General features: G+C 37.3%; 1 protein-coding gene across 8 annotated transcripts in view; it reads left to right on the forward strand.

Moving 5' to 3' along the window:
* The window catches only part of CDK6 (cyclin dependent kinase 6), a 226,415-nt gene that overhangs the window by 50,159 nt on the left and 151,630 nt on the right, over positions 1-24,626 (forward strand). For all 8 annotated transcript variants that reach the window (XM_033088192.1, XM_033088198.1, XM_033088199.1 and 5 more), the window contains exon 3: positions 17,949-18,084. In XM_033088192.1, coding sequence (XP_032944083.1) covers positions 17,949-18,084 — 136 coding nt within the window. The remainder of the gene's footprint in view (positions 1-17,948; positions 18,085-24,626) is intronic.

A 24,626-nucleotide genomic window follows, 5' to 3' on the forward strand; every position in this document is an offset into this window, starting at 1 on the left:
TGAGCCAATGCTACAAGAATTGGGAAATGGTTTAATGAATTACATATATAATGTAATTTGTGCAACGTAAAAAATGGTTTTCTATATACATGTATACATATATCTAGAGAGAAAGACTTGTGAATGCATTTGCTGCATTGTTAAATTTTCTAAATTGCAGAACATGTAAAGTATAATTTTCTTTTTGTTTAACAACAATAGAAAATGAGATCTAAGAGAGCAGGGCTCTTGGCTCATTGACCTTAATACTCCCTGAAGAGTGGAGGTGCTCAGTAAATGTTGGTTGGTTGTGTTGGTCTCTCTCTGCTGCTCTTATTTCTCTGATCTATCTGTATGTCTTACCCGGACTTTTGCCGATACTTGCTACCCGTTTTCCTCACCTTCAGTTTTATTTCCCCACAGTCTAACTTCTAGTCTGCAGTCAGAGTGGTATTTCCAGGCGCTAAGACTGCCCATAGTGTTGCCCACTGTGAAGTCCTGCAGTTCCTCCCCAGTGCCCATAAAGTAATATCCAGACTTCTTAGCCTGGTTACCAAACTCTTTGCAATTTCGTTGTGTGTATTTTTCCAGCTCTTCTCTTGCCATTTTCCAAGATAATCACCAAGTCATGCCCAACTATCTGCAATTCCCCAAATGTGAATTGTCCTGCATATCTACATACCTTTGGACATGCCATTCCTTCCACCTGAACCATGCTAAACTTCCTTTGTTTATCTGGCAAATTCCAGAACATCCTTTGAAACGCATCTTCCCAGCCACTTCCCCTCTAGACACATTTTAGTGCCTCTTCTTTAGGGCTCCCATAACCTCTTGAGCTCTATACAACGTGTAATGTATATGAGGTAGATAACCGTATAGGGCTAGAGAGGTAGCGAGGGCAGAGACTATATATCCTGTCTTCAACTCATCGTTTTGCTGCTGACTGGTCTTCTCCTATATCTCCAGCTCAGGGCTTCCCAGTGTTGGTCTGAGGTCTTGATACCAATTTTCCATCATCTGTGATGAAATTGGAAAAATAAGGACCCTGTGGTAAATTTTTCAGAAAGCTAATCTACTTACATTTCGGGTGTGAAAATGTGTTTTCTTTATGAAATGATATTGATAGTAGATGGTAGAATGTATTTATGTCTTTAGTTGGCTCTGTCAGAGCCCTCAATTTGTTGGAAATGTTATAGGTCTTTACCAACCAGAGGTCTGGGAACACTCTCTACCACATGGGGTGGCACCAAGTCCCTAAAGTCAAAAGCCTATGAGACATCCTTGACTTCTCCTTTATCCTTATCCCTCCACCTTCGCTACATTCAGACACTTAGCAAGCCACTTCAACCTCCTAAATATTTCTGGAATCTGTACTCTCCTCTCTGTCCTTGCTGCCAATTCCTTAGGACAGGCCCTCTTTATTTACCTGCAGTAAGTATCCTTACGGTCTTCTGGCCACTTTTCCTCTCTTATCCATGCCCATCAGAGTGACCTATTTAAAAATCAAAAGCAGATACCCATTTTCCACAGGATAGAAGTTCCTTGTGGCATACAAGGTTTCTCCCCAGTAGCACGTCTTGCTGTCCCTTGCTTATACTTTCTCTTGGTTTTGAGAGCCCTTTATTTGTCACTTGCTTGGGTAACTCCTGATAGTCTAAGACAGTTGAATTGTCACTTCCTCTACAAACCTTTCCTATAGGTTTGGGTGAGGAGCCCATTTTTATTACTCTTAAAATACCCTGTATATATCTCTACCTCAACATTTCCAGGTTAGTTAATATTCATCTTTTTATGTCTGCCTTCCCACTAGACTCTGAACAACTTAAGGTAATATATTTTATACATTGATCTTTCTATCCTAGCACTCAATACAATGCTGGAAAATAACAAATATTTAATAACTGTTGGCTCAATGCATTTGTTCAGTGTTATGATCCGATGTACACTGTAGAAGGTTCACGGACCAGAGTGAGGGGTGAGTGCAGGAAGTCTCCACAAGGCAGGGAGACAGGATAAAGGCCCTCTGTAGAAATCTAGGCAAGAGCAATAAGTACCTGAACTCAGGGAGTGGTAAGTGAATGGAGAAACACTTAAGTGATGGAATTGGTGGTTGGTTGGACAAATGGGGAAATGGAAGAATCTAGATTACTTGAAGGTTTCTGGACTTAGAAAATTGATTGGATGATGGTGTGATTCACCAAGGAGATGAGAGCTTTGTTCTAGATACTTTGAAACTAAGGTGTTTAGAAGATTGGTTGAAGTCACCCAAGAAGTAACTGGGTATGGAGTTTGGGGAGAGAACTGTTTTGGAGAGACAGATTGGGAATTCACCATGTTCAGGTACTATCTAAAGCCATAGCCATGAAGGAGATCATTATCCTTTGTCGTTTATGTTGTGGTGGTGGTGGTGAGAAGAGAATAGGACCCTCAGACTCTAGATGTAGACGGTCCAGATGGAGGAGACAGAGAAGCCTGTGAAGGTTTCTAATTAAAATCCTGGTTCTGCATCTTATGAGCTCTGTCATTCTGGACAAATTACCCTCTGACTCTCAGTTTCTTCATCTGTAAAACGAGAATACTAGTACCCACTTAATAGAGATATTGAAAGAATTCAATGAGTTTATATATTCAATGAGTCTGATATGGTCCTAGGCTCATAAATGACAGCTTAGAGAGGGGATTTAAGAAAATATTTCTCAGGATATGAAGATAATTTCAAAACAGAATTTCTTGGTGATTACAGTGGAGATAACATAACAATTAATAACTTAAACTTATAACCGATCTAGTTTGAAATGCCACTAACTTAGCTTCCATAGTTTATGAAAACTTTTCCTGTACAGCTCTGTCCCTCCCCCTTTATGTTGTTATTGTCACAAATTACATCTTTATACATTGTGTAACCATTAACATAGATTTATAATTATTGTCATATGCATTTGTTTTTTTAATCGCATTAGGAAAAAAAGAGTTCCAAACCAAGATACTCTGATATTGGCTTTTATACTTACCTATATAGTTAGTTACCTCTGCCGGTGTTCTTTATTTCTTCATACTCGTATGGCTTTGAGTTACTGTCTAGTGTCCTTTCATTTCAACCTGAAGAACTCTCTTTAGCATTTCTTCTAGGGCAGGTATACTGGCAACAAACTCCTTCAGCTTTTGTTTATCTGGGAATGTCTTAATTTCTCCTTTATTTTTGAAGGATCACTTTTCTGGACATAGAATTGTTGGTTAACATTTTTTTCTTTCAGCACTTTAAATTTGTCATCCCAGTGCCTTCTGCCCTCCATGGTTTCTGATGAGAAGTCAGCTGTCAGTCTTGAGTTTCCCTCATAAGTGATGACTTGCTTATCTCTTGCTGCTTTCAAGATTCTTTCTTTGCTTTTCTACAGTTTGATTTATAATTTGTCTCAATGTGGATTACCTTGCCTCATGTTCATGTGTCTAGAAAGCATGCAAATAAAGGGTCATAATAATGGTCCCGAATTAAATGATTATAATTTAATGATTAAAAATAATGATCAGGAATCATCCATCAGTAGAACATCATCAGTATATTGTGCTTAAAAAGTCAAGAAAATGTTCAATGCATGCTACAAAGAATTCCATTAAAAACTTTAATTTTTTAAATTAAATATATTGCAGTGACATTGGTTAATAACATTATATCATTTTCAGGTGCACAAAAATATAATTCAACATCTGTATATTTTGTGTGCTCCCCACCCAATGTCTAGATTCCTTCCATTACCATATATTTGATCCTGTTGACCTTCATTCTCCCCGACTCTCTCCCCCTCTGGTTACCAGCATTCTGTCGATTATATCTGTGTGTTTGTTTTTGTTTGAAAAACTTTTAAGTTTTAAAAATAGTTTGAGGGCTTAAGATGGGTAAGAATCAGGATGTAAAATATTCACTTATGTGGATCACCTAGTTAACAGATTCCCAGTATAAGTTGTTCCTTTGGTTCTTTGCAAAAGAAAAATTCTGCCTTGGAGGAGATACAGATGCAGCTACATTTACAAATTCTTACTTCCTTTAATTTTCAATTGCTCTTAACACCATGAATTAGTTTATTATCTGAAATATTCCTAGAACAAAGATAAAAACTCTAAAATAAAATTGACATATTAAAAATCATAAGTAGTATTTACAGATTTTTACATCCGAACAAAACTACTTACTTTCAGATCCTTAGGCTTAGACGATGATAGAGATACCAGTTCTTCTAACTTTTCCAACTGTGTGCTATTTTCTTATCTTTTAATAGTTTCCTGATGGTATTCTTAAAATATTTATAGAATTTTTCTCAATATTTACCACAGTAGCTCCTGGAAATTTTGCTACAATAAATCTCATTTTAAAATGTAAGATGTTAGATGTTAATTTTCATAATGACCTTTTTTTAAAACCATGCTTTTGTTATTTTAGTTGCTTATACCTTATTATATTAGAAAGGGCACAAAATTTTTAGTCATGAGATCTAGGTGTCTTACTCCTTTATTTAATTGTCATTGAGCACTGTCTTGGCCTGTGTTTCCTAATTTGTAAAACAGCTGTACAGAACCAGATAATTTCTAAAGCTCCCCATACTTATAAAAATTCCATAATTCTATCATGCAGGATTTTTCCTTGGCTTGTATGGTGAACATTAATTTGAAGACTTTGTGAGCTGTTGTTTCTCTTTTACTTCTGTTATTTTTTGACCTGACAATTAGCCAGATATCAGAAAAGTAATTTTATTTTTCCCACATTCTTTGTTATGGAGTTACTCCATAAAAATCACATACCTTTAAAGAGACAGTAATGCATGCATATTATTTTCTCCTAGAACAGCATTAAGGACTTAAGTTGTTAACATATTTAATTTTAAAAAACACCTTTTTAGAATCATTAATCAGGATTTTCTCGATAACTCAGAGGAGCAGATTGAAGAAAAGTATATGAGGGGTGGAAGGGAGTAAACTTGAATGAGAAAATAAGCTTTTATAATTCTTGTTTTTTAAACGGTGATTTCTTTTTCTTATTAAAAATTGATAAACTGTCATTGTAGAAAGTTCAGATAAACAAATAGCAGAGACCACAATTCCATTATCTCATCACCCAGCAGCAATAATTACTCTTACCATCTTAGTTTATCTTTCTACCATTTTGTGTGTGGAATCTTACTGTACGTACTCGTTTGAATCCTGTGTTTTCTTTTAATAATATATTATGAATGCATTTCCATCATTCTATGTTCAATAAATATGAATCTGTATCATTTTAAAAACTATGTGGTGTGAAACACACACACACACACACACACACACACACATACACGGGTGCCAAAAAAAAGTATATACATGACTTTTGTTATCGGTATATATTGAATATTACAATTTTAATACAGTTTTTTCCTTTCCTAAAATGTGTATGCATTTTTTGGACACCTTCTGTATTTTGGCCAAGTTCTTCTCCAGGAAGGATTTTTTTTTCCTCCACCAATTTGTACTCCCACAATGATGTAGGCCCATTTTCACAACCCGTCATATATGCTGTTCTGTTATATCATTTAAAAGTTTTGTTATCCAATTTGAGGGTCTCAAGTAGTATATCCCTGATATCTTCATTTATGTTTCTTTTCTCTTACTGTAGTTTTAACATTTTCTCATATGTTTATGCTCATATATGTTTCCTTAAGAGGAACTAATTTCAGTGGTGGTTTTATTAGATAAGAACCTAAGAGTAAGTATCTGACTGAATTAGTGCTGGAGAAATTTACTCACCAAGTAGAGGTATAATTATGAAAGACTTTTGCTTATGATATAGGTAAAAGTTGCTTGGTTTTTTTCCTAAGACCCAGCAGACAGTCTTCATCACAGATGGTTGCCTAGTTTGGGCTGATTTCATCATTTTTCCTCAAGAGAGGCCCAAAGCTGGAGAAGAGGGCCTTTACAGGTCAGGAATGGAGACAGAATTGAATGTTGTAAGTTGTCCAGAATGTTCCTGTATTCATTTTGACTCAAGCCAGAGCTCTCCATTTTGCTTTCAAAAATATCATTTCACTCATATATTTTTGAGATCAGAATAGCTTTTTAAGCTCTGTTGGGTGAATTGAAGCATGTTATTTTTCTAACTAGTCAAGGGGAAAATATAAGCAGGTTTAGGAGATCAACAGTCTTGAGCTTTATTTTGTTTTTTCCTGTGATTTTCAACACTTATTATTTCAGCCCAGCATATAAAGCATGTCCAAGCTTACCAAAGACATTTGGGAACTGGCATTCCCACAATGCCCATCAGCAGTGTGTCTCGTCTGCCACAGAGGTCTCTGCCCCAAATGCTGTGCTACATACAGAGGCAGGATAGCACAGGGATTAGGAAATTCAGCTGTGGAACCAGATAGCCCAACTTCACATCTGCACCACTTACTCTCCCTGTGCCTTAGGCAAAGTACGAAACCTCTCTATGGCTATTTCTTTCCTCTTCTTATTTTTAAACAGCTTTATTGAGGTATACTTTACATCCCATTAAATTCACCTGTATAAGTGTGCAGTTCAGTGGTTTTTAGTATTTTTACTGACTTGTGTAACATCATCATGATCTAATGTTAGAACGTTTTCTCGCCCTATAAAGATACCCAGTATCCATTAGCAGTCATTCTCCATTCCTCCCTCTCCTCTTCTCCTCTGACTATCTCCAGCCCTAGACAATCAATCCCTGTCTCTGTGGATCTGCCTATTCTGGACATTTCAAATAAAAGAAATCATGCCATATGTGGCCTTTTGTAACTGGTTCTTTTTACTTAGCATAATTTTTTTCAAGGTTTATCCACGTCATAGCATGCATCTGTACTGCGTTCCTTTTAATTGCCAATAACCTTCCATTATATGGATATACCACGTTCGGTTTATCCATTCATCAGTTAACGAACATTTGTGTACGTACATCTGTTTCTTCATCTTTAAAATGAGTAACATCTCAGAGTAGTTGTGAGGACTCAAAACATCAAAATATATAGAGGTAGCTAGTAGATAGCGAGCAAACTAACAAGTGTTAGTTCACATTAATGCAATATATTAGTGTGTGAGTCCTCATTTAACATCAGGTAGGAGATTTGGCTTAGTCAGAGTACCATGCTTTCCTAATGATCTCTCTAAAGGTCCTCTCTTTCACTTTGCTTCTGACTTTTCCTTGAGTTATAATTTTTAAAAATGTCATTCATTCAATAAACATTTATTGAATACCTAGTGTATGTTAGACAGCGTTGGGTGCCATGGAGAATTAAAAGAAAAGAGTAAGCAAAATTATGGAGCAGCACTTCCAGTTTATGGCTATCTTGTTTGCACATCTGTAATCTCTAACCTGCCAGTGGGTTTTAGGACATGTGGACCCCCAACCACTCCCTCACACCAAATGCCACAGGTTTTTTGCTCTCATTCCATTCACTTCTGTCATGTCCTCGTTTTGACCAACATATTTATGTTTGTGCAGTGGCTGACTGAAGCTAACTATTGTACAGGAAAAGGCTAAAACTAAGGTAATCATGTTTAGGTAGAGACCTCAACAGGTAAGAGCAGTGCCTCATCCCTGGCTGTAGCTGGGGTTGGTAAATAGCGCTTATTCTAATCAAGACATAATGGTCCCTAATTTTCTCAGTTGGCATGTTTCTTCCTTTCCTTGAGTTGACTTTGATGTTCTTTTTGAACTTGCACAACTATTTTGTACTGGAGGTTGACTCAGCAAAAGTATCAACTCATCATTGTATAGCTGCCTGTGTTTCCTTTCTTGCTCTTGACTTTGGGGAGACAGAGATCCACAGAGTGACTCAGAATTCACTTACTGAATATTTGGCCCCTGCTACCATTCTCTTCCTATAAGAGAGCAATCATGTTTTTGTGATTTCTTCATCTGATTTGGCTGTTTCCTTCTTCCTATAATAGCATATAGTTAGCGTAACAGAGTGATGTACTAACTCATTCTTCTCTCTGCCTTTCATTCAGATAAAATGCATTAGCAGTTCGAAGAATTGTGTTTGATAATGTAAGAGTGACTCTAGTGCTTTGCTGTATGACTATGAAAGAAGTTTGAGTTCTATTATCTAATACCCACTTAAGGAATTCATCTTGAATAGGAGCAGAGCAGTACACATGCATCCCATATGCCCATTATGACACCCCAAGAGGCTTTTTGGGGCCTAGCTAATATGATACCAGTTTTGTGCTGATCGTATGGTGGCGGTGTGTTTCCATATACACAAGTTTTACTGTTTGCTCAATTTTAAATATTTACTGTAGTGCAAGTCACATCTTGTAAACTTGCCCAGCTTAGGGGATTCCCATTCAATTCGTAAAACATTTTTTAGTTACTGGGTGCAAAGATCTTAACTCATAGATACTCATCACCAGATGCATGAAGATAGATGCTCAAACTACATGAGTAGAAACTTGAAAGATGAACTGAAAGAAGGTGAACTATGAAACTTTCTTACGAACACTCTCTTTAAGGCGATAGGCATAAAATGATTTCATAAAGAAAAGTCGTTGACTTTGTCCGGTTTCCCTTGTCCGGTTGTGGTAGCCTTAAGTATAACAGTATGAACACAAGTGGGTCCCTGCTTGAGAGTTGCTGTTGCTACGGCATTCCTGTGCATTTCCACTTTTCAGCAACAGCTAGCAGGAGAGGGGTTGTTTCATTGAGGGCTCAGGAGAATGTGCTTCTGAGCATCGGACTCAGCCTTTAAACTAATTAAATTCTGTATCTTTGTATTATTTTAAAATACTTCTTTTTTGCCTCCTTACTTACTTTTACCCACTGAGTCCTTTCCTATTCTCGGTTCCATATTACTGTTTGCGATGAGCTTGTCTGTCTGTCTTCTTCCTTTCTTTACTTTTTCTGGACGAAATGTCTCCGTGGTCTGACCAGGAACTTCAAATAGGAATCCTAGAAAGAAGCCTCGTGGATTTGGGGAAGAGATTAGTCTGCTCTGCTGCTGTCAGTTACTTTTGCCCAATGGACAGGCTCATGGAGGAAGTATTTAAGGTGAATAGCCTCTCAGCAAGTCAGAGAACTGGTATAGTCACCTAGAGAAAACTACTACTGCTTATGTGCTTGAGCTTAATTCATTTTGTATAATATTATAAAATGTACTTGAGGTTAGATATTGATGTTTCAAAGTCATTGAATCATTTCAAAATTTGGGTAGCTGTCTGAGGATTTTTTTTTTTTTTGGTGTTTTGGTAAATAATAAAACCCAACTCAAACTGGGTAGGCACGACGGCGACGTTACTGGCTCACATAACTAATAAAAGCAGGGGTAGGTAAGTCAGGCCCAGGTGGGTCCAGGTGCTTAAACAGTATCACCCGGAATCTTTGAGTTATCACCTCTCTCCTCTGGCTCTGTTTGGTGTTGGCTGTGTTCATCATGGTAGGCTCACTAAAGTGGTGGCAAAAATGCCCTCAGCAGCTACAGGTTAGGTAATTCCAGAATAAAGAGAGTTCTCCTCTCCCAGATGTTCTAGTAAAATTCCTGGGACTGGTTGTCATGGTCCTGTTCATCCCTGAATCAATCATTGTCGCTGTCTGTCCAAGGCAGGTTACATGCCATCCTGTGCCCAGGCCCCCAAAACCATATTGCCTTAGTATGGGGGTAGGAGTGGTTCCTCAACAAAAAATGAGAATATGGTATGCAGAAGAGGTAATGGAGATTGGAAAGGCAGACACCACAGGTGTATCCTGTAAAAGGATATAGAGTGAATTGACCCTGAGGTGATATATAAAGTTTCACACACTGTCTATAGGATTGATTTGGAATTAATGCATATCCATATACCATTACTTATAGTTTTACATGTCAGTGTTCTCTCTTCCAACTAGATAGCGAAGCTCTCAAAAACAATAGCCATCTTAGATCTACTGGACTCTTTAAAAGCAAGTATAGTATGTGCTCATGGTCAGTACTGATAAATGTTTATTGATGCTGCTGAAACGGCAGTTTCCTTCTTGCAACATGTTCATTATTGTTGGTGGGAAATACTTCTGGAGTTGTACCATCCAGTGCTGATTGAGAATAAGTGCACGCCCAGTCCATATTTAATGAGCAAAAGGAGAAGGAACACCCTGGCCTGTATACAGTACTGTAGGGCTGGTGCGATGTGTGAACATAAATTTGGTGCATGCGAACTATAGAATGTGCTTCATGGACTACAGAGGAAGAGATTAGAGATTAAAACAGTTTTTTTTGCTCAATTCCAAAGAATGGTTGTAGTTCAAATAAAATTTTGTTGAGTGCCCTTAGGCAGTTGTGCCAGACTTCTCACAGCTCTTGAATTATTTGATGTCCAAACATTCAAGAGTATGGAAAAATAAAAGTGACAGGAAAAGAAATCCTCATAGAACTTCTTGTGACAGGTTAAAGTTTAATCAGAGCAAATAATGCAGATTTCCCATTTATTATAACCCCAATCGAAAGGCAGGGCTTTTGTTTACAAAGCATGTTGTTTGGGAGGTCTTTGTAAATTACAATCTGGAAATCGCAAGCCCTCCGGTGGATAATCTCATCCATTAGATAAAGACAACTTGCGTGGGCAGCAGATCCAGAATAGCAAGTTAAATGGAGAACATGAACCTGGAGCAGTCCTACGAATTACAGGGGTACGATGCAGTTAATTTATAGACATAGTTTGTTAAAGGAGATAATTACATCACTGGGACAACTGGAAAGCTGTGTGCTGTGCCGGACGGCAACGCGTGCTCCCTGCCCTGCAGCTGGGGGGTCAGAACAGCAGAGACAGTGAGAGAACTTACTTTATGAGGTATTGAGGAGCTTGGCTGACTTCATTGTGAAATGATAACGACCTACCTGCCTTTTTTGGATTGCAGTTTGCACAGCTAAACTGGATTCCTAGACTCCGTAAGTGCTGAGAACTACTTTTCACTTCTACTTTTTGAACATTCACTTGGGTCACATTCAGCCAAGCTCTGATAGATAAATATTGAATGGTAGTTTTCATTTCCTCTAAAAAGTCATTTGAGCTATTTTGTTCATGTTCAGCACAGTGTGATTATGTTTCTCTTATGGAACTGCAGTCATGCAGTCATTGAAATGGTACTTTTTGTCAGTTTACTGAATAGCAACAACAAAAAACTAATAAAGTTTTAAAAAGCCTTAAGATATTGGTCAACACAAGGCCTCCTACAGTTGAAGTTATTTTCCAGTGTTTATGCTCAAATGTTCAGACCTGTCTGGCTCTTTTGTTTTGCACGTGTAGGGGTTATAGGCAGCCGGCCACATTCCTCATTGATTTATATAAATATATTACAGATTGTTAACCTCCTGCCAAATATCAGGGATTCCAGTTCTTGTTGAGCTCAGTTACTTTAGGTGAGACTTGCGTCTGTCGTCTCTTTATTGCCCACCAGAGTGACTGTTATTTGATTTGGGGTAATTCCAGAGGGAGTCATTGTAGATAAAAAAGCATCATGTGTATTATGTCCTAAAATTCTTAAGATTAATATTTTTCACTTTTGACTCAGAATGCATTTCCTACCCTTTATGAGTAATATACCTTAATTTTTACTGTGATAGCGTTTACTAAATAATTAAGTCAGACGACAGTTCGTGTTTTAGTGTAGAGCAGTATTTCCCAAAATGTCATCTGTGGAGTACTGGGTCGATAGGATGTTGATACCCAGCGTTTAGCATCATAAAGGATCCTCCTCGGACTTTCACTTCCCTTGATGACACTTGTGAATTTTGGAGGAGAATGTAATACCTTCCATTTCCCAGGTGAAATTAATAATGGCACCTTAAAAAAAGAAAAAGCATGATCTCCTTGAACCAGTATGAGTCACTTTTACCTAATACCATTCTTTCTGTAGCCTAAAGAATATATATGATTATATACATTAAAATTCATACAAGGATGTTGTACTCTATGCACTGTGACACCTCTCTTTAAAAATTCCCTTTTTTAAAACTTACCAATGAAAATTAGGGCTTTTTCTCAAAATGGTTTAATATTTAGTGCAATTAGCATTGGCTTCAGTGAGCTCATCTTTGCATATCTCAGGTGGAGTCCAGTCACTACAGGTGGCATCAGTGAGTCTTACTATTTTGAAGAGAGTGATCTAACTTTAAGGAAAATAACTCAAAGTTGGGTGGATTAGATGGGTGGATTAGATGCTGTTCTTGAATTGTGTCATACAAAGAGTGTTTGAAAACGGTTTCATGAGATGAAGCAACATAGCATACTGCCACGGCTGTTAGGTAACTAACAACGGTCTGAGAGCAGGTGACATTGATTCAGCAGTATTTTATGATCACTTCATTCTCCAATTATGTCCCCATCAAAATTTTGTTTTCCTTTTAGAAATTACTAAAATGTCTTGTATATTGCAAACTCTAAGTGCAATAAGAACTGGAGTTACTATTGCACTTGTTTACCCGAGGCAGTGATAAGCACTGTATTTTTTTCATTAAGGAACTATATTAATAATAATGGAAAACATTTTAAAGTAACATTTAAAAAGCACAACTAATGGTGCAGTTCCTGTGTTTGTGCTTGATTTTAGTACGTACCATTTTTAATTTATTGCTGTTTTGTTTTATTACAAAAATAGAAGCAACAGAGATAGAAAGAAGCTTGGTGATTGTGGAACTCCTTTTTCTTCAAAAGGAAGAAAAAAGTGAAGCTTATCAAACTTTGTGAATTTAGTGGCAAGAAGATGGTTCACAGGAACCTATGAATAAATGGAAGTTAAGTCGAATTACCAAATTGAAAGAGTTGTTTTGATAAACATCCCAGGTATCAAATCCATGCATAATAGCAATCATATTTTTCATAGTATGGCACTCAGAATTTATGGTACTATCTTTAATAAATTTACTACTTAGGTGTTTTTACTTTAGCAGAATAGTTTTTCACAGTAAGTCACATTAGTGACATTAGAAGACTTTAGAATTTTAAAAAAATTAACTTTGGAAATAGATGATTGAAACTTTAGCAGTCAGAATATTTGGAAGTAAATAAATGTGAAGAAGAAATGCAATTGATCTTAATTGATTGTAATGGAGTTGTAGAACTCACCCCAAGCTGCCCATAATTAAAAAGTAGTTTGGATCTGGCTGTGAAGTCTGTGTGGTTGGTGGTGGTGGTGGTGTTCACCCCACCAGATTTAACTTAATTATAGTGTTCTTTAGTTTCTTTTAAAGTTTCGTTTAGATTCACAGAGAAGTACCAAATATTGCGGGACCCATATAGCCCAGAAATGCTGTGGCGTGGCATGTCGAACCATCTAGGCATTACAAGTGTAACCGCTGTAATACACAAAGTGGATAATTGAGACTCAGGCCTGCATTTTAGTAATTGGGTTATATGCACATTTATAGTTAGTTTCTTTGAAAAGAGTGTTATTAAACTTTGTAAAAATGAAAGAAAATAATATGAATAGCGTTTTATTAGTCTTTTCTTAGTGTTTTTAAAATTCAAGTTTATTGGACTGACAATGGTTAGGCAAGTTACATACGTTTGTGGTGTACAATTCTGTAATACATCATCTATATATCATTGTGTGCTCCCCACCCAAAGTCAGCTCTCCTTCCATCACCATATATTTGACTCCCTTTGACTCTCTTCTACTATTCCCCCTCTCCCCCTTACCCTCTGGTAACCACTGAACTATTGCCTGTGTCTATGAGTTTTTGTTTCTTTATTTGTTTGTCTTGTTCCTTTGTTGCTTTTCCTAATATTTATATTATATTCTCATCAAGAAACTTACTTACAGCTTTTTTATAAGTGGTTTGTTTAATTTTTCAAACGTTTGGTGAATATCTCATGTACCAGATAGTGTATGGTTGAAATTAAAGGAAAATTTGTCCTTTGGCCTAAAATTTTTTTTACTACTAAAGGCTTTGTTTTTAAAACTTAAATATTGTATTAGTTGTAGGATTTAATGGAAGATAACTGAATTCATCCATCCATACTTAATTATTACATTTGTTAGTCTGTCTTTACCATTTAAAAGTGATAGAGTTTACCAATGCAGTTTTTCCCACCACCACCAGAAGAAAGTTTAAATTTCACAGTTTGATTAGCATGACATTTGGAATTTTAAAACTAAGAATTTATGCCCTTTCCAGGAAAATTACATGATTTATCAGGATGAGAAGGTTCTTTTACCAAAAAAAAAAAGAGAGAAAGAGAGAGAGAGAGAGGAAGGGAGGGAGGGAGGGAGGGAGGGAGGGAGGGAGGGAGGGAGGGAGGGAGGGAGGGAAGGAAGGAAGGAAGGAAGGAAGGAAGGAAGGAAGGAAGGAAGGAAAAAAGGAAGGACGGAAGGAAATTTGTCCATGTTTTATCATACTTGTTTTCACAGGCATGATTTAAATTCTAGGAAAAAGAAAACTTCATTGCAGTGTCCAGCATCTCCAAAGAATGCTCAATCTGTCTCTTTAATAATTCTGGAACTGTGAATTGAGAAGCACCATAATCTTCCTAGGCTGCAGTTTTGGAACTATCTCCATCAGCAAGTTCTACCTAAGATCTTAACTAAGGAAACTCTCCAAGCAGATGTTCTCATGCTCCAGCTATGTTGCTTTCTCTTTGCTCCTATGCATTTTGTCACCACTTAACCAAGTGCTCCTCTCCTGAACTTTCACATTGATATTTTTTAAATATTTTTTTATTTTTCAATTACAGTTAATATGCAATATTATACTAGTTTCAGGTGTACAATATAGTGATTAGACATTTGTATAACTTACAAAGTGATCAGCCCGATAATCTAGTACCCATCTGACCCATACATATTTATTACGTTATTATTGACTATATTCCTTATGCTATACCCTATATATCCTTGACGGTTTTGCAACTACCGATTTGTACTTCTTAATCCCTTTCCCTTTTTCACTTGTCCCCCAACCCCCTTCCCATCTGGCAACGATCAGTTTGTTCTCGTATCTATGAGTTTGTTTCTGTTTTGTTTTGATCTTTACATTCCACATGTAAGTGAAATCATAGCATTTGCCTTTCTCTGTCTGACTTACTCCACTCAACACAATATTCTCTAGATCCATCCATGTTGTTGCAGATGGCAAGATTTCATTATTTTTTGTGGCTGAGTAGTATTCCATTGTATATATGTACCACCTCTTCTTTATCCATTCATCCATTGATGGACAACCAGGTTGCCTCCATATCTTGGCTGTTGTAAATAATGTTGTAATGAGCATAATGCACATGTCCCTTTGAAGTAGTGTTTTGGGTTTCTTTGGATAAATACTCAGAAGTGGGATTGCTGGATCCTTCTTTATCTCTTATTATAGCTTTTGTTGTAAAGTCTGGTGTAAGTATTGCTACGCCAGCTTTCTTTTTGTTTCCATTTTCATGAAATGTCTTTTTCCATCCCTTTACTTTCAGTCTGAGTGTCTTCAGTGTGAAGTGTAGGCAGCTTATGTAAGGGTCTTGTTTTTTATCCCTTCAGCCACCATGTCTTTTGATTGGAGCAATTAATCCACTCGCATTTAAAGTAATTGTTGATAGATATATAGTTGTTGCCATTTTAGTATTCGTATTTTTTCTTCTTAAAGAAGTCTCTTTAACATTTTTTATAATACTGGTTTAATGATGGTGAATTCCTTTAGCTTTTTCTTGTCTGGGAAGCTTTTTATCTGTCCTTCGATTCTAAATGATAGCTTTGCTGGGTAGAGTAATCTTGGTTGTAGATCCTTCTTTTCATCATTTTGAATATTCCATGCCAGTCCCTTCCAGCCTGCAAAGTTTCTGTTGATAAATCACCTGACAGTCTTATGGGAGCTCCCTTGTAGGTAACTAACTGCTTTTTCTCTTGCTGCTGTTAAGATTCTCTCTTTGTCTTTCACCTTTGGCATTTTCAATATGATGTGTCATGTGATGTGAGCCTGTTTGGGTTCATTTTGTTTGGGACTCTCTATGTTTCCTGGGGTTGTATGTCTATTTCCTTTACCAGGTTAAGAAAGTTTTCCATCATTATTTCTTCAAACAGATTTTCAATTACTTGTTCTTTCTGTTTTTTTGGTATCCCTATGTTGCTAATGTTGGCATGCTTGATGTTGTCCCAGAAGCCCCTTAAACTATCCTCATTTCTTTGGATTCTTTTTTTTCTTTTTGCTGTTCTAATTGGGTGTTTTCTGCTACCTTATCTTCTAAATCACTAATTCGACCCTCTGCTTCATCTAATCTACTGTTGATTCCCTCCAATGTATTCTTCATTTCAGTTATTCTATTCTTCATTTTTGATTGATTCTTTTTTATGTTTTCTATCTCCATTTTTATGTTTCCTATCTATTTGTTGAAGTTCTCACTGAGATCATTGAGCATCTTTATAACCAGTGTTTTGATCTCTGCATCTGGTAGATTGCTTGTCTCCATTTTGTTTTGTTTTTTTTCTGGAGCTTTGCTGTCTCCTGTTCTTTCATTTCTTTGTTTCCCCTTTTTGGCTGCCTCCCTGTGTTTGTTTCTGTGTACTAGGTAGAGGTGCTATGTCTCCCAGTATTAATAGAGTGGCCTTGTATAGTAGGTGTTCTGTGGGGCCCAGTGGTGCAGTTTCCCTTGTCATCTGAGCCGGGTGCTCCAGATGTGTCCCTTGTGTGGATTGTGTGTGCCCTTCTGTTGTAGTTGAGTCTTGGTTGCTGTTGGCACATCGGTGGGAGGGATTGACCCTCAGGCTGATTGGTGAGGAGCTGCTGTGCAGGGGCTGACTCTACAGAGCAAGATTTCTTTAGCAGGGCTCTGATGCCTGCCCAGTCTTCTCTTTGGCTGCAGCTTGTGCCCTGCCTGGGGCCACCTGGCATGAGCCACAAAGCAATCCACAGATGGCCACTGTCCGCATGGGGCTCGGAGATGCCTAGGAGGGGCTAAGCTATGAACAAAGTCCTCGGCCACTAGTGACAGGCTTTGGGCTGCACTAGAGTTATGGGTCACAGTGAGGCTAGATGCTGCTTGTTTGGGGTTTGTGAACCTTTGAGAGATTTTAGGAAAGTCCGTAGCACAAGCCAAGACAAGCTATGTGTATACGGAAGCCACTGGGAGTTGCTTCAGTAGGCCTGAGAGTTGGATGGGGTGGGGTTCTCAGGGAATCACTAGGGCAGGGCAAACAGTGTCAGCTAAGTTGATAGATACTCATATATGGCACTCGCCTAAATCAGCATGGTAGGAGATGGAAGGTCTCAACAAAGGAGCAGTGCCTTCTACCAGCACTTCTGTCTGGGAGAAAGCTGCCGCTCCAGCCCTCACCATGAAGCTAGACAATTCAGTTCCTCCCTGTATGTCCCTGGCAGTTTTCGAGTTGCTACCTCAACACTGGAGCTCAGAGCAAGAGAGTCCATCAGTCAGTAAGTTTGTGCACGGGCCTTTTAAGAGGAGCACCTGGGACTCTAGCTGCCCTCCATCTCTCTCAGCCATAATCTCCACTGGTTTTCACAGCCAAAAGTTGTGGGGACTTCTCCTTTCCTCACTGAAACCCTGGGCTAGGGAGCCTGGTGTGAGGCTGGAACCCCTCACTCCTTCAGGGGAGGGGACCTCCACAGCTGAGATAGCCCTCCAAATTTTTAACTGCCACCTGCGGGTGTGGGACCAGCCTTTCTGCATCTCTGCCGCTCCTACCGGTCTCCATGTGGCTTCATCTGTATGTCCTTAGTTATAGGACTTCTGTTCGGCTAGACTTCAGGCGATTCTCGTTGATGGTTCTTTTTTAGTGTAGTTGTAATTTTGATGTGATTGTGAGAGGGGGCAAGCACAAGGTTTACCTACTCTGACATCTTGACTGGAAATCCTCATATTGATATTAAAGTGTCATATCCCTTTAGGTATTCTTACGTATTATCACATGATCAAACATTTGCCTTTTTCTCCTCTATTTAATCAGATTGAGGGTTATGTGTAAGACATACAGGTTACTTCTTTGCTTATTGCCACCTACTTAATATCTCTTTCTTTCTTTCTTTTAGGTTATTTGATGTGTGCACAGTGTCACGAACAGACAGAGAAACCAAACTAACATTAGTATTTGAACATGTTGATCAAGACTTGACCACTTATTTGGATAAAGTTCCAGAGCCTGGAGTGCCCACGGAAACCATAAAGGTACTAAGAATCATCTTTCTACCAGTGTGACTGGTCAAACAGTCACACTATTATAGTCTATGAAGCAATGGCATTCTTTCCTTACGCAAATTGATAGAATTAAAGCTTTTGGAAGTCAATATATAGATATAGATATACCCAATATAACTAAGTGGGATGTTTACAGAATAAGATATATTCTAGTTCATTAATCTTAGGACTCTGGGAAAATCCTTTAGTTCTAATACATTTATTGAAAACTATCTATTTGTACATTATCTAGCTCTAATCTTGTAAAGTATAATGTGGTAAATATAGCTCAGTCTTTTTCTGATAGTTCATGAACTCTGAGAGATATAATTTGAAACATCATTCATGAGCACATTGAATATTATAATTGTATACTGGCTGCAGGACATATCTATGCTATGTAACTCTGAAATACTGATTATTAGGCCCTTTCTCCATTTTTTCTCGTTCATAAAACATAGAAAGCCTAAACACCAGGTACCATTCCAAACTCCTGGGATTCAAAGACAACTTAAAGTCCTTAGAGGTCAGCAAGCTAGATACAGTGTACTTCCTAGGAGTTCTTTCTTCTTTTAAGTCTCGTGGGAAAAGCTACTTACAAAGTTTTGTTGGTCTTCATTCCATTTTATTTAATTGAACTTCCCACTTGATCTTTTAGATCTATGCACATTATGTGCAGGTCTTCATGAAGACCCTTTTGTTTTGTGAATTAGGTGACTTAATTAAACACACTTCTTACCTTATCAATTCACTGTTTAGAAATGAGTTATAGAATTCAGCATCCATTGCTGAATGGGTGGAAGGGGAAGTTGAGGAGCAGGTGAAAAAGTTAAAAGGGTTAAAAAATACAAACTGGTATTTACAGAATAGCCAGGGATATAAAATATATCCTAGGAAATATAGTCAAGAATACAGTAATAACTGTGTATAGTGCCAGGTTGGTACTAGACTTATCAGGGGATCACTTCGTTAATTACATAAATGTCTAACCACTATGTTATACACCTCAAGTTAATATAAAAATAATATTGAATGTCAGCTGTAATTGAAAAATAAAAAAAATACATTTTAAAGAATTCAGCATCATTTTAGATAGGGAGTGAATAACTGAAAATAGTTTATCTTCTGAACACAGTAAGAAATGTCTTTAAGTGATAGTGGCGAGGTGGTATTCGCAGATACTGACACATTTAGAACTTGACATATTGAATGATTTATTCCTTTGGTTTTAGACTAATATAGAATTTATTTTCTCCCATCTGCCTTTCATAAAAAAAAATTTATTTAAAAAAAAAAATGGTGCTCAGTAATGGTCTCATTTCTTCCTGAGCAGTTTCAATGACATTAAATCCCTTTAAGTATAGGTATTCCTAATTATCTGCTCTATCTCTTCATCCCTTTCCCTCTCAAACTCTGTTCCAGTCCTATGGCTTCAGTGCTCTCCTTTATGAGTTTGTCCAAAACCCCATGTTCAACATGCAGGGGGCATAGCCCCTTTTCATGAGCTCTTATTTTCTGATCAAATTGGACTAATCCCCATTATCTTAGTGTGGTTCATAATTTCCTGCTTCTGTGGCTCTCCTTCTCATTGCCATTTCTTTGCTCCCTTCGCCCATAACCATCTGCTTAAAATTTCCAAGGCTCACCCCAAATATCATTTGATCAACTTTTACAGCTGGATGTAATCTCATTTGTCTTGAAGCACTTGAGCACTTTTTCTCTCCCTTTTTATCTTCTTTAATTTTTAAACATTTTCTGAACTATGCTAATCTACTTTTTTTCCTTATTAAATATTAAGGAGTTTTTTGTTTGGTTTTTTTTGTTTTTATTTGTTTGTTTTTCTGGTAATTTGAGCATTTGTGATCCTTTAAGGTCATTACTGAAAACATGAATAATCATTGAAAAGCACTAGAATATCATCCAGTGGACAGTTTTAAGCTGAATATATAATTGATACAATATATATTTTTAATAAACACTTACATGGTTTCTGTGATTGATTTCTTTTTAAGAATTGGTATGCAGGATAAACATCTGCTAGGGAGGAGGTTGCGGCTAGTTGAGGTTCTGGTTAATTGAAGCACACAACTGGAGAACAGAAATATTTCATTATTACATAGACTTCATTTGTGAGAAGTCTCAACAACGGTATCAAGAGAATGTCCTTATGGTGAACAACCTATTGAGAACATAGATTGGATTCTTTATATAGAATGTTTTATTGTAATGAGTTTTTCTGCATACACTTGTGCAAATATTACTTGACCATGTACAGGGAGAGTTCTGTGCTAGGCACTTTGGGCACCCAGAATTAAATTAGTCATGAACATAGGTTCCAGGACATTGGAGTATCAGGGAAGAGGTAAGGGCACACAGAAGCATGTGGTACACGTTCTCTATAGTTAAATAGGTTAGGGGGTGTTTGCAAGTGAAAAAACAAAAACAAAAACCTGTTTGTCCATAAGCACAATCTATAGCGGACTTTTTGCATTATCATCCCAAAGTATCTTCTAAAATATTCTTAAAAATCATTGATATTATTGACATTGTCTGATATGTATCAGAACATGCCATGTTGCAAAATAATTATAAATATGTAAAATATTTTGACATGAAATATATGTAAAGTAGAAAATCAAGGAAAGACCTCCAACAGGGATGCATAGGCTAAGGTAATTTTCCTCAACCACCTGTGTGTCTCCCACTGTGTTTACTGTGGCACTGGTTCCCTGTCAGCCCACTTAAATTCCAGATATTCTAGTGCTCATTCAGGACATAAATTGCACTGGTGGGCAAAGGTTGGATAAAACTGGGGTGCTCCGTGGTCTCTTGACTAGATATTATAGGAGTAAAATGTATGTGTTCAATACCATTTTCATCAAACCTGTTTGTTTTCTAATAACCCCATGATGGGCTTATTTTCCCAGTTTACTTATATCATATTACAGTTTTTTGAATGCATTTAAACCCCGTTTGTGTTTGTTTGTTTGTTTGTTTGTTAAGGCACAAAACCATCCCGTGAATCCCTAAGTTTTTGTGAAGTTTGATAGTTGGGTGAACTCATGGGGAAATTTTGTAATTATTGCATAGTGCTCATGTCAGACTTTGATAAAGTGAGTTAAGGGGATAATATTGAACTGAAAATTGCTATTGAAAGGCTCATGAGAATGAGATAAAAGTATAGGTGGTTCTTTCCAATATTTTAAAATATACCTTATTCTAAAAAAAACAGATGAACAGATACATCTTATTCATACTTCATCATGAGGTTTTCATCACATTCTTCAATCTCTTTTCTTGATGTCCTAAGGTATATCCATTCATGTTGATGGTGACATTTTCATAAAGAAGTCTATTACCTGCTATACTGTGAAGTCAATAAATATCAAATTTTGCTTCAGAGGCTTATCATTGCTATATCTTGCTTTCTTCTTTCTAACTCAGGAGTTATTTTGTGATCTACTTAATTGTGAAGGAATTCGGTGCTGTCTTTATTTAATTTTTATTTGATCGTTTGAGATTTGATACTGTCTTCTTGGCCTTCCAAGCTAAAACCTATGATTCAGTAATTGACACCTTAATGATTGTCATATTTTTTTCTTTTAGGGTTCATGATAAATTTTTGAGTCCGATAAATAGTACCTTCTGTTTATGGGGCTTTATGAGGAAAAAAACAGGCCTTTCAGATTGTTATTTTTTGTCTTTCATGCCTTTATCTGCCACCCTATAAGAAAAGATCAGGAAGAACATTCCCTCACCTTCTTCCTTCGTCATTTGTAACCCAGAAAAAGAACTACACATATATGGTGGGATATATATGGAAAGAGACTCCTGTGTACAACCTTACGCTTTCCATACTTTCAAAATGTAATGCCCTGTTTTACTGAACTAAAATGTGGTACTTAGGCCTCCCTTTATATTATATTTCCTAGTAAATGACCTGGCTTCTCATTTATAAACTCTGTGAGAACCTGGTATCATTCTTTGGACATTCTGTGAATGTAACATGTTTCATGTAACATGCAATTGGCAATATAATTTCACAAGTAGAAATTCGAAGGCACTGAAAAGTCACACAAAAAGGAGATCAACTGCCTCTCCAAAACAGGACAGGGTTCTTTTAGCTCAAGACCATATGGCCTCTTTGGATGACTCAATCTTGGAATAAAAATTCTATTTTATTTATGTATCTCTATGACAAATGAATTCTATAGGGCTTGAGAAGGCCAAAAAAGCTCAAAGTTTGTGTGTCTGTATGGGTCATTTTCTCTGTGAATTACATTTCGTTTTATCTTCAGTTGAATGTTTCCTAGAGATTTCTGTTGGTTGTAATAGTTTCAGTAGGAGATAAAGCATACTATTAGGTTTATTTTACAAAACCCAGACTTCAGAGACTGACATATACTCTTAATAGCACCTGTTTTCTGCCTCTGGGAAATATCTGTTTTCATGAATAATATCTGCTTGCAGTAAACAGTGGCTCTGGTGTCAGTATGGGATGCCCAGGGCTGATTCATCTTTCTCGAGCTGACATAATGCAAAGTGACTGACTGGTCCCCTGTACTGCAGATGAGGAAAGTCTCCCAGAACCTTCCCTACTCTCATTCCTAAAGGAATCAAGCCATGGCCCCTCTCAGCTTCTGGTGGTCTCCACTTTGCCTGAATTATGAGCAGGTGATTTGTCTCATCTTTGCAGGACACAGAGCAAATTAACATGAAAATATCGCTACTCTGAAAACAAGGCAGGCTTGAATGCCCTGTCGCTTCTGGTCATTAGCCATCTGCCACTGACACTCATACTCTGTTTATCACATTTGAAATTCAGAGCAGATGTTGCATAATAAAGTGATCTTAAAAACATGGCAAGAAATTCAAAGAACAAATACTCCACAATAATGATAAGGATCCTGGAAGTAATTTTTTTTTTCAATCGCCTATCATGGCTGGACTAATTGAAGAGACCATGTTTTTAAAGCACGTGCACATGCACATGTCTCTTCTGATATTTAATGCACACTGCTTTTCATAGTAACATGAAATAATTTTAAAATAACATGCTTACTTGTATGTGAAAGATACCTGAGAGGACTATTTAATAAAATTAATTTTAATAAGCAAAGTGAGACGTTACAATAACAGTAGGTCTGGTGCAAAGGATGTCTCATAGGTCAGTCTGATTTTTACTCTCAGATGGGCCTCAACTTATAGCAGTTTGACTTCCAATAGTTCACTCTTACAGCACACTTGGTCTCGTAGAGCTTGTAGCTGGCCAGTGTGGTTTCCCAGTTTTTATTTTTCTCTTGGTACTCAAGGTCCTATGCTCCCCACACCCTTACGCATCACTGTCTCCTCCTCTACCCCCGACCATCTTCATCACTGCTACTGTCTCTTTTCCCCTCTCTCTCTCTCTCTCTCTCTCTCTCTCTGTCTCTCTCACACACACACACACACACACACACACACACACACACACAGCTTTTCTAGGCTCTGCGTTTCTCTGCCGCAGCTTCCCCTTTAGTCTCTGGCTGTAGGCTCTCTCCAACCTCAGACCTAAGAGTCTTTCCTTTTAGTTCCACTAACATTCCACATTAACGGAGCATTTTATAAGATTTCTTATTATAATGTTTTACCTAATTGATTTATACACGTTCTAGACCCTTATTATGCCTTATAAAAAGCACATTATTCGTAGTATTTAACTATTGTGATTAGAGGCATTCTGCTTGTTTTTAAAAAAAAGCAGGCATCTGAACTTTTATCAGGAATGTAACCTATATTAGGTTTTCTCTGTGAAAAGTCAGCATCAAATATAGCCTTTTGACTCAAAGGAAATGTTTTTTCCAACCAAACACCCTCATCCACACCCTTACCTGTGTATGTGTACACACACACACACGCACACAGAATTTGGGAGGATTTTTTTTAAAAGTGGAGCATCAGATATACTGCTAAGCAAAAGTTAAGTGGCCAGTCGGAGACTAGTTCGTTAAATCAAAGTAGTCCCAGTAATTGGCCATTGACTCAAATAGGAGAGAATGATACGAAGGGAGTGAGTCCACACTGAGTTTCAGGGCAAATGTAGGATGAGTGAGCTGTTGTAACTTTCCATAACTCAAGGAACTTCTTCAGGGAGGATTTTTTAGATAATCTAGATTTAGAGGACTGTCCCAGAAGCAAATCCTTAAGCAATTTCACAGGCCCTTGTAGTAGCTGAAAATATCGGGAGAAAGAGGACAGACTTATGCAAATACATAATTATCTAAAAGGATGTGATAACAAACTATAACAGAGTTATTTGGAGGTTTGGTGGTTTTTGTTTTTTGTTTTTCTAACAGGAAATATGAGTTTAAAAACAGTGTTTTCTAAAGGTTCTGCAAGACTGACTCACTAAAACAAATGCTGACTCACTAAAATTAGCAAATGACACATTGATGAAGCTAACAACAGGTAAGCTGGAATTTCTTTAGAAAATGGTTCCTCACCTTCGGCACTGAATCTGTTTATAGAGCCCATTAAAAGGTTACAGGCAGTGT

The sequence above is a fragment of the Rhinolophus ferrumequinum genome, chromosome 20 (assembly GCF_004115265.2).
Source record: "Rhinolophus ferrumequinum isolate MPI-CBG mRhiFer1 chromosome 20, mRhiFer1_v1.p, whole genome shotgun sequence".
Classification (NCBI taxonomy): Eukaryota; Metazoa; Chordata; class Mammalia; order Chiroptera; family Rhinolophidae; genus Rhinolophus; species Rhinolophus ferrumequinum.